At 40.7% G+C, this 10,958-nt stretch overlaps 1 protein-coding gene across 3 annotated transcripts in view; it reads left to right on the forward strand.

Annotated features, from left to right (window-relative positions):
* Dusp19 (dual specificity phosphatase 19) overlaps nt 1-10,425 on the forward strand; it is a 136,001-nt gene extending 125,576 nt beyond the window's left edge. The window contains exon 4 of one of the 3 annotated variants that reach the window (XM_063283645.1): nt 10,037-10,425. In XM_063283645.1, the coding sequence (XP_063139715.1) occupies nt 10,037-10,152 (116 nt within the window). In that variant the 3' untranslated portion in view covers nt 10,153-10,425. Of the gene's footprint in view, nt 1-9,582; nt 9,980-10,036 lie in introns of those variants that run through there. The other 2 variants (XM_063283646.1, XM_063283644.1) reach the window with 2 other exon arrangements.
* Nucleotides 10,426-10,958: the final 533 nt, after the last annotated feature.

The following is a 10,958-nucleotide window of genomic DNA, read 5'->3' on the forward strand; positions in this document are numbered from 1 at the left end:
CCATCCCTGCATGCCTGGGATGAAGCCTACTTGATCATGGTGGATGATTGTTTTGATGTGCTCTTGAATTCGGTTTGCCAGAATTTTATTGAGTATTTTTGCGTCTATATTCATAAGGGAAATTGGTCTGAAGTTCTCTTTCTTTGTTGTGTCTTTGTGTGGTTTAGGTATAAGAGTAATTGTGGCTTCGTAGAAGGAATTCGGTAGGGCTCCATCTGTTTCAATTTTGTGGAATAGTTTGGATAATATTGGTATGAGGTCTTCTATGAAGGTTTGATAGAAATCTGCACTAAACCCGTCTGGACCTGGGCTCTTTTTGGTTGGGAGACCTTTAATGACTGCTTCTATTTCCTTAGGAGTTATGGGGTTGTTTAACTGGTTTATCTGTTCCTGATTTAACTTCGATACCTGGTATCTGTCTAGGAAATTGTCCATTTCCTGAAGATTTTCAAATTTTGTTGAATATAGGTTTTTATAGTAAGATCTGATGATTTTTTGAATTTCCTCTGAATCTGTAGTTATGTCTCCCTTTTCATTTCTGATTTTGTTAATTTGGACACACTCTCTGGGTCCTCTCGTTAGTCTGGCTAAGGGTTTATCTATCTTGTTGATTTTCTCAAAGAACCAACTTTTGGTTCTGTTGATTCTTTCTATGGTCCTTTTTGTTTCTACTTGGTTGATTTCAGCTCTGAGTTTGATTATTTCCTGCCTTCTACTCCTCCTGGGTGTATTTGCTTCTTTTTGTTCTAGAGCTTTTAGGTGTGCTGTCAAGCTGCTGACATATGCTCTTTCCTGTTTCTTTCTGCAGGCACTCAGCGCTATGAGTTTCCCTCTTAGCACAGCTTTCATTGTGTCCCATAAGTTTGAGTATGTTGTATCTTCATTTTCATTAAATTCTAAAAAGTTTTTAATTTCTTTATTTCTTCCTTGACCAGGTTATCATTGAGTAGAGCATTGTTCAATTTCCAAGTATATGTGGGCATTCTTCCCTTATTGTTATTGAAGACCAGTTTTAGGCCGTGGTGGTCCGATAGCACGCATGGGATTATTTCTATCTTTCTGTACCTGTTGAGGCCCGTTTTTTGACCAATTATATGGTCAATTTTGGAGAAAGTACCATGAGGAGCTGAGAAGAAGGTATATCCTTTTGCTTTAGGATAGAATGTTCTATAAATATCCGTTAAGTCCATTTGGCTCATGACTTCTCTTAGTCTGTCTACATCACTGTTTAATTTCTGTTTCCATGATCTGTCCATTGATGAGAATGGGGTGTTGAAATCTCCCACTATTATTGTGTGAGGTGCAATGTGTGTTTTGAGCTTTAGTAAGGTTTCTTTTACGTATGTAGGTGCCCTTGTATTTGGGGCATAGATATTTAGGATTGAGAGTTCATCTTGGTTGATTTTTCCTTTGATGAATATGAAGTGTCCTTCCTTATCTTTTTTGAAGACTTTTAGTTGGAAATTGATTTTATTTGATATTAGAATGGCTACTCCAGCTTGCTTCTTCTGACCATTTGCTTGGAAAGTTGTTTTCCAGCCTTTCACTCTCAGGTAGTGTCTGTCTTTGTCTCTGAGGTGTGTTTCCTGTAGGCAGCAGAATGCAGGGTCCTCATTGCGTATCCAGTTTGTTAATCTATGTCTTTTTATTGGGGAGTTGAGGCCATTGATATTGAGAGATATTAAGGAATAGTGATTATTGTTTCCCTTTATATTCATATTTGGATGTGAGGTTATGTTTGTGTGCTTTCATTCTCTTTGTTTTGTTGCCAAGACGATTAGTTTCTTGCTTCTTCTAGGGTATAGCTTGCCTCCTTATGTTGGGCTTTACCCTTTATTATCCTTTGTAGTGCTGGATTTGTAGAAAGATATTGTGTAAATTTGGTTTTGTCATGGAATATCTTGGTTTCTCCATCAATGTTAATTGAGAGTTTTGCTGGATACAGTAACCTGGGCTGGCATTTGTGTTCTCTTAGGGTCTGTATGACATCAGTCCAGGATCTTCTGGCCTTCATAGTTTCTGGCGAGAAGTCTGGTGTGATTCTGATAGGTCTCCCTTTATATGTTACTTGACCTTTTTCCCTTACTGCTTTTAATATTCTTTCTTTATTTTGTGCGTTTGGTGTTTTGACAATTATGTGACGGGAGGTGTTTCTTTTCTGGTCCAATCTATTTGGAGTTCTGTAGGCTTCTTGTATGTCTATGGGTATCTCTTTTTTTAGGTTAGGGAAGTTTTCTTCTATGATTTTGTTGAAGATATTTACTAGTCCTTTGAGCTGGGAGTCTTCACTCTCTTCTATACCTATTATCCTTAGGTTTGATCTTCTCATTGAGTCCTGGATTTCCTGTATGTTTTGGACCAGTAGCTTTTTCTGCTTTACATTATCTTTGACAGTTGAGTCAATGATTTCTATGGAATCTTCTGCTCCTGAGATTCTCTCTTCCATCTCTTGTATTCTGTTGGTGAAGCTTGTATCTACAGCTCCTTGTCTCTTCTTTTGGTTTTCTATATCCAGGGTTGTTTCCATGTGTTCTTTCTTGATTGCTTCTATTTCCATTTTTAATTCCTTCAACTGTTTGATTGTGTTTTCCTGGAATTCTTTCAGGGATTTTTGCGATTCCTCTCTGTAGGCTTTTACTTGTTTATTAATGTTTTCCTGTCCTTCCCTAAGTGTGTTCATGTCTTTCTTGAAGTCCTCCAGCATCATGATCAAATATGATTTTGAAACTAGATCTTGCTTTTCTGGTGTGTTTGGATATTCCATGTTTGTTTTGGTGGGAGAATTGGGCTCCGATGATGGCATGTAGTCTTGGTTTCTGTTGCTTGGGTTCCTGCGCTTGCCTCTCGCCATCAGATTATCTCTAGTGTTACTTTGTTCTGCTATTTCTGACAGTGGCTAGACTGTCCTATAAGCCTGTGTGTCAGGAGTGCTGTAGACCTGTTTTCCTCTCTTTCAGTCAGTTATGGGGACAGAGTGTTCTGCTTTCGGGCGTGTAGTTTTTCCTCTCTACAGGTCTTCAGCTCTTCCTGTGGGCCTGTGTCGTGAGTTCACCAGGCAGCTTTCTTGCAGCAGAAAATTTGGTCTTACCTGTGGTCCCGAGGCTCAGGTTTGCTCGTGGGGTGCTGCCCAGGGGCTCTCTGCAGCGGCAGTAACCAGGAAGACCTGTGCCGCCCCTTCCGGGAGCTTCAGTGCACCAGGGTTCCAGATGGTCTTTGACTTTTTCCTCTGGCGTCCGAGATGTGTGTGCAGGGAGCAGTCTCTTCTGGTTTCCCAGGCTTGTCTGCCTCTCTGAAGGTTTAGCTCTCCCTCCCACGGGATTTGGGTGCAGAGAACTGTTTATCCTGTCTGCTTCCTTCAGGGTCCGGCGGTGTCTCTGGCAGGGGTCCTGCCGCTCCCCCACGGGAGCCCAGAGGCCTTATACAGTTTCCTCTTGGGCCAGGGATGTGGGCAGGGGTGAGCAGTGTTGGTGGTCTCTTCCGCTCTGCAGCCTCAGGAGTGCCCACCTGACCAGGCGGTTGGGTCTCTCTCTCACCGGGTCTGGGAGCAGAGAGCTGCTGCAGGCCAGGATCCTCGGGTGTGGGACTTCCCGTAAACACAGAACGTGCCCGGTCCTAGAGAAATTCTGCTTCCGTGTGTCCCAAACTCACCAGGCAGCTTTCTTGCAGCAGAAAATTTGGTCTTACCTGTGGTCCCGAGGCTCAGGTTCGCTCGTGGGGTGCTGCCCAGGGGCTCTCTGCAGCGGCAGCCTATTGTACAGATCTTTTACTTGCTTGGTTAAAGTCACACCGAGGTACTTTATATTATTTGGGTCTATTATGAAGGGTGTCGTTTCCCTAATTTCTTTCTCGGCTTGTTTCTCTTTTGTGTAGAGGAAGGCTACTGATTTATTTGAGTTAATTTTATACCCAGCCACTTTGCTGAAGGTGTTTATCAGGTTTAGTAGTTCTCTGGTGGAACTTTTGGGATCTCTTAAATATACTATCATGTCATCTGCAAATAGTGATATTTTGACTTCTTTTCTGATCTGTATCCCTTTGATCTCCTTTTGTTGTCTGATTGCTCTGGCTAGAACTTCAAGAACTATATTGAATAAGTAGGGAGAGAGTGGGCAGCCTTGTCTAGTCCCTGATTTTAGTGGGATTGCTTCAAGTTTCTCACCATTTAGTTTAATGTTAGCAACTGGTTTGCTGTATATGGCTTTTACTATGTTTAGGTATGGGCCTTGAATTCCTATTCTTTCCAAGTCTTTTATTATGAAGGGGTGTTGAATTTTGTCACATGCTTTCTCAGCATCTAATGAAATGATCATGTGGTTTTTATCTTTCAGTTTGTTTATATAGTAGATTATGTTGATGGTTTTCCGTATATTAAACCGTCCCTGCATGCCTGGGATGAAGCCTACTGGATTATGATGGATGATTGCTTTGATGTGCTCTTGGATTCGGTTTGCCAGAATTTTATTGAGCATTTTTGCATCGATATTCATAAGGGAAATTGGTCTGAAGTTCTCTTTCTTTGTTGGGTCTTTGTGTGGTTTAGGTATAAGAGTAATTGTGGCTTCATAGAAGGAATTCGGGAGTGATCCATCTGTTTCAATTTTGTGGAATAGTTTGGATAATATTGGTATGAGGTCTTCTATGAAGGTCTGATAGAATTCTGCACTAAACCCGTCTGGACCTGGGCTCTTTTTGGTTGGGAGACCTTTAATGACTGCTTCTATTTTCTTAGGAGTTATGGGGTTGTTTAACTGGTTTATCTGTTCCTGATTTAACTTCGGTACCTGGTATTTGTCTAGGAAATTGTCCATTTCCTGTATATTTTCAAGTTTTGTTGAATATAGGCTTTTATAGTAAGATCTGATGATTTTTTGAATTTCCTCTGAATCTGTAGTTATGTCTCCCTTTTCATTTCTGATTTTGTTAATTTGGACACACTCTCTGGGTCCTCTCGTTAGTCTGGCTAAGGGTTTATCTATCTTGTTGATTTTCTCAAAGAACCAACTTTTGGTTCTGTTGATTCTTTCTATGGTCCTTTTTGTTTCTACTTGGTTGATTTCAGCTCTGAGTTTGATTATTTCCTGCCTTCTACTCCTCCTGGGTGTATTTGCTTCTTTTTGCTCTAGAGCTTTTAGGTGTGCTGTCAAGCTGCTGACATATGCTCTTTCCTGTTTCTTTCTGCAGGCACACAGCGCTATGAGTTTTCCTCTTAGCACAGCTTTCATTGTGTCCCATAAGTTTGGGTATGTTGTACCTTCATTTTCATTAAATTCTAAAAAGTTTTTAATTTCTTTATTTCTTCCTTGACCAGGTTATCATTGAGTAGAGCATTGTTCAATTTCCAAGTATATGTGGGCATTCTTCCCTTATTGTTATTGAAGACCAGTTTTAGGCCGTGGTGGTCTGATAGCACGCATGGCATTATTTCTATCTTTCTGTACCTGTTGAGGCCCGTTTTTTGACCAACTATATGGTCAATTTTGGAGAAAGTACCATGAGGAGCTGAGAAGAAGGTATATCCTTTTGCTTTAGGATAGAATGTTCTATAAATATCCGTTAAGTCCATTTGGCTCATGACTTCTCTTAGTCTGTCTACGTCTCTGTTTAATTTCTGTTTCCATGATCTGTCCATTGATGAGAGTGGGGTGCTGAAATCTCCCACGATTATTGTGTGAGGTGCAATGTGTGTTTTGAGCTTTATTAAGGTTTCTTTTACGTATGTAGGTGCCCTTGTATTTGGAGCATAGATATTTAGGATTGAGAGTTCATCTTGGTGGATTTTTCCTTTGATGAATATGAAGTGTCCTTCCTTATCTTTCTTGATGACTTTTAATTGAAAATTGATTTTATTTGATATTAGAATGGCTACTCCAGCTTGCTTCTTCTGACCATTTGCTTGGAAAGTTGTTTTCCAGCCTTTCACTCTGAGGTAGTGTCTGTCTTTGTCTCTGAGGTGTGTTTCCTGTAGGCAGCAGAATGCAGGGTCCTCGTTGCGTATCCAGTTTGTTAATCTATTTCTTTTTATTGGGGAGTTGAGGCCATTGATGTTGAGAGATATTAAGGAATAGTGATTATTGCTTCCTGTTATATTCATATTTGGATGTGAGGTTATGTTTGTGTGCTTTTCTTCTCTTTGTTTTGTTGCCAAGACGATTAGTTTCTTGCTTCTTCTAGGGTATAGCTTGCCTCCTTATGTTGGGCTTTACCCTTTATTATCCTTTGTAGTGCTGGATTTGTAGAAAGATATTGTGTAAATTTGGTTTTGTCATGGAATATCTTGGTTTCTCCATCTATGTTAATTGAGAGTTTTGCAGGATACAGTAACCTGGGCTGGCATTTGTGTTCTCTTAGGGTCTGTATGACATCAGTCCAGAATCTTCTGTCCTTCATAGTTTCTGGCGAGAAGTTGGTGTGATTCTGATAGGTCTCCCTTTATATGTTACTTGACCTTTTTCCCTTACTGCTTTTAATATTCTTTCTTTATTTTGTGCGTTTGGTGTTTTGACAATTATGTGACGGGAGGTGTTTCTTTTCTGGTCCAATCTATTTGGAGTTCTGTAGGCTTCTTGTATGTCTATGGGTATCTCTTTTTTTAGGTTAGGGAAGTTTTCTTCTATGATTTTGTTGAAGATATTTACTGGTCCTTTGAGCTGGGAGTCTTCACTCTCTTCTATACCTATTATCCTTAGGTTTGATCTTCTCATTGAGTCCTGGATTTCCTGTATGTTTTGGACCAGTAGCTTTTTCTGCTTTACATTATCTTTGACAGTTGAGTCAATGATTTCTATGGAATCTTCTGCTCCTGAGATTCTCTCTTCCATCTCTTGTATTCTGTTGGTGAAGCTTGTATCTACAGCTCCTTGTCTCTTCTTTCGATTTTCTATATCCAGGGTTGTTTCCATGTGTTCTTTCTTGATTGCTTCTATTTCCATTTTTAATTCCTTCAACTGTTTGATTGTGTTTTCCTGGAATTCTTTCAGGGATTTTTGTGTCTCCTCTCTATGGGTTTCTACTTGTTTTTTTATGTTTTCCTGGGATTCTTTCAGGCATTTTTGCGATTCCTCTCTGTAGGCTTCTACTTGTTCTCTAAGGGAGTTCTTCACGTCTTTCTTGAAGACCTCCAGCATCATGATCAAATATGATTTTGAAACTAGATCTTGCTTTTCTGGTGTGTTTGGATATTCCATGTTTATTTTGGTGGGAGAATTGGGCTCCGATGATGCCATGTAGTCTTGGTTCCTGTTGCTTGGGTTCCTGCGCTTGCCTCTCGCCATCAGATTATCTCTAGTGTTACTTTGTTCTGCTATTTCTGACAGTGGCTAGACTGTCCTATAAGCCTGTGTATCAGGAGTGCTGTAGACCTGTTTTCCTGTTTTCTTTCAGCCAGTTATGGGGACAGAGTGTTCTGCTTTTGGGCGTGTAGTTTTCCCTCTCTACAGGTCTTCAGCTGTTCCTGTGGGCCTGTGTCTTGAGTTCACCAGGCAGGTCACTTGCAGCAGAAAAGTTGGTCTTACCTGTGGTCCCGAGGCTCAAGTTTGCTAGCGGGGTGCTGCCCACAAGCTCTCTGCGGTGGCAGCAACCAGGAAGATGTGCGCCGCCCTTTCCGGGAGCTTACGTGCACTAGGGTTCCAGATGGCGTTTGGTGTTTTCCTCTGGTGTCTGACATGTGTGTGCAGAGTGCAATCTCTTCTGGTTTCCCAGGCGTGTCTGCCTCTCTGTAGGTTTAGCTCTCCCTCCCACGGGATTTGGGTGCAGAGAACTGTTTATCCTGTCTGTTTCCTTCAGGTTCCGGCGGTGTCTCAGGTGCAGGGGTCCTGCTGCTCCTGGGCCCTCCCCTACGGGAACCCAGAGGCCTTATACAGTTTCCTCTTGGGCCAGGGATGTGGGCAGGGGTGGGCAGTGTTGGTGGTCTCCTCTGCTCTGCAGCCTCAGGAGTGCCCACCTGACTAGGCGGTGAGGTCTCTCTCCCACGGGGTTTGGGAGCAGAGCTGGCCATCCTTTTTGAGTTTCATGTGTTCTGTGCATTTAGGGTAATTTGAGCATTTGGGCTAATAGCCACTTATCAATGAGTGCATACCATGTGTACTTTTCTGTGATTGGGTTACCTCACTTAGGATGATATTTTCCAGTTGCAACCATTTGCCTATGACTTTCATAAAGTCATTGTTTTTGGTAGCTGAGTAATATTCCATTGTGTAGATGTACCACATTTTCTGTATCCATTCCTCTGTTGAAGGGCATCTGGGTTCTTTCCAGCTTCTGGCTATTATAAATAAGGCTGCTATGAACATAGTGGAGCACGTGTCTTTTTATATGTTGGGGCATCTTTTGGGTATATGCCCAAGAGAGGTATAGCTGGATCCTCAGGTAGTTCAATGTCCAATTTTCTGAGGAATCTCCAGACTGATTTCCAGAATGGTTGTACTAGTCTGCAATCCCACCAACAATGGAGGAGTGTTCCTCTTTCTCCACATCCTCGCCAGCATTTGCTGTCACCTGAGGTTCTTTTTTTTTTTTTTTATGGCAGATGATTTTAATTTCAACACTCAGAAAGTAGAGGTAGGTGGGTCTCAATGAATTTGAGGACAACCTGGTCTTCACGGTGAGTTCCATGCTAGCCAGGGATACAAAGTGAGACCCTCTCTCTCACTCAAAAAAAAGAAGGGACCCTAGGATGCTTTGGATCAGGGGCACCAGACCTCTTTGTCAGGAGGAACAGATGCTTACAGTACTAAAAGAGCTTTCTACCCAGTGTACTGATTAGGTTCTCACGGCCCAGGAGAGCAGAGTGACTGACTTGTCTAGATCTCAGAACTGGAGCCTATAGGGATGTATCTGAATCCTGCACTTCCAGGCCTAGAGTACAGGAAGAGAAGGGAGGCTCGGCTGTGAGGAAATGAATGCATGCTATCAATGCCGATCAGACCAGGGCTTCCTGCCCCAGCAGCTTGACATCCACATGAGACCCTGCATTATCTTCTGAGCCCTCATTTCCATGCTTCCCTTCAGCCACCTCTCTCCTTTCTTCTCAGCCTGGCTTTAACTCTTTTTTTTTTTTTTTTTAGATATTTTTATTTACATTTTGTTTTTTTTTCTATTTTTTATTGGATATATTTTTATTTACATTTCTTTTTTTTCAATTTAGAGAATACTTTATTAGTTTTTGTAATCAAACCCACGTATATAAGACCTTACATATTTAATACAGTGTGTTACCCCTGTACAAATGGAAAAAACTTAAGTTCAACATTTCTAGACCAATATGGCTGTTAATTTCTGTACAGTGCCAACTCAACACAGTAAACGGGGATACTTTTTTCCAAAGTTGACAGCACAGGTAAAGTTTCAAAAAATTCAAATTATATATCTGTATATATATATTTATATTTATATAAAAAGACCAATAATAGCAGTGTTATGCATCAACAGCAGCAACAGCTTTTCCAGGTTCTGCAGTCATCTGAACAAAACTGTAGAGACATCCAGCATACTCCATTAAAAAAAAAAGTAAAAAAACAAAACCTGAGAAAACAGCACAGTTCTGTTACTCTTGTGGTACCTGGCACCATTTTTTTTTTAAATTAGCTTCTCAATCATCATCTGGAAAGAAAACATTCTGAGCAACATCATTAAAAACAGCTCTGATAAAGCACGGTCACTACTACGTATCATAAAGCAGGTACAAGCTATTTTACATCCACAGAGGTATGATACAGTACTGTCCTACATCTATAATACTAGAGGATACAATTTAAAAGGCATTATTTGAGACTTGATTCTACTTTTCCAGCAGAGGGCCCAAAGGATGGTGTGACACAGCTTTGTAAAGAAACATACTCTAGACAGGATTTCCTTTCACTAGTGGCACAGTTCTAAGGATTCATTCTCTCCATGAATGTCAGCTAAAACCGTTATTAAAAAAATGAAATATCCCTAGAACAAAACCGTATAACCACCGGATTCACATGAAGATGACCTAGTGGAGACAAGCTGGACCTCACCTTACCAACAAGCTATCAAATATGTTATGTTTAAACAGTGAGACCTCCAAGGAAGGAGATGCCAAGTAGTGCTTCAAAGCTTCGGACCACAATCAAACACAGCATCCTTTTCAACAGAAGCAGAAGCTCATCTGAATATGCTCAAGGATGCTGACATCAACATTTAATCATCTCCTCACTCATCCAGGAAGAGGGGGAGATCAGTTACTACTGTACTTTATTGTGTTCAACCAAATCACCATGTTACAAAAATAGCAAGCTGCCATAATAAAAAATAAGGCTCCTCTATCCAGCACCAGATAGCATCATTTTACTTTCAAGCCTAGAAATTGCACACTTGTATATAAACCAATCGAAGATGAGGATTGAGAGTTCATCTTGGTGGATTTTTCCTTTGATGAATATGAAGTGTCCTTCCTTATCTTTTTTGATGACTTTTAATTGAAAATTGATTTTATTTAATATTAGAATGGCTACTCCAGCTTGCTTCTTCTGACCATTTGCTTGGAAAGTTGTTTTCTAGCCTTTCACTCTGTGGTAGTGTCTGTCTTTGTCTCTGAGGTGTGTTTCCTGTAGGCAGCAGAATGCAGGGTCCTCATTGCGTATCCAGTTTGTTAATCTATGTCTTTTTATTGGGGAGTTGAGGCCATTGATGTTGAGAGATATTAAGGAATAGTGATTATTGCTTCCTGTTATATTCATATTTGGATGTGAGGTTATGTTTGTGTGCTTTCATTCTCTTTGTTTTGTTCTGGCTTTAACTCTTATTTCATCTTTATTCAGTCAGTTCTTCTTTTTTTTAATTTATTTTAATTTATTTTTTTATTAACTTGAGTACTTCTTATTTACATTTCGAATGTTATTCCCTTTCCCGGTTTCCTGGCAAACATCCCCCTAATCCCTCCCCCTCCCCTTCTTTATTGGTGTTCCCCTCCCCACCCTCCACCCATTGCCGCCCTC

The sequence above is a fragment of the Rattus norvegicus genome, chromosome 3 (assembly GCF_036323735.1).
Source record: "Rattus norvegicus strain BN/NHsdMcwi chromosome 3, GRCr8, whole genome shotgun sequence".
In the NCBI taxonomy this organism is placed as follows: domain Eukaryota; kingdom Metazoa; phylum Chordata; class Mammalia; order Rodentia; family Muridae; genus Rattus; species Rattus norvegicus.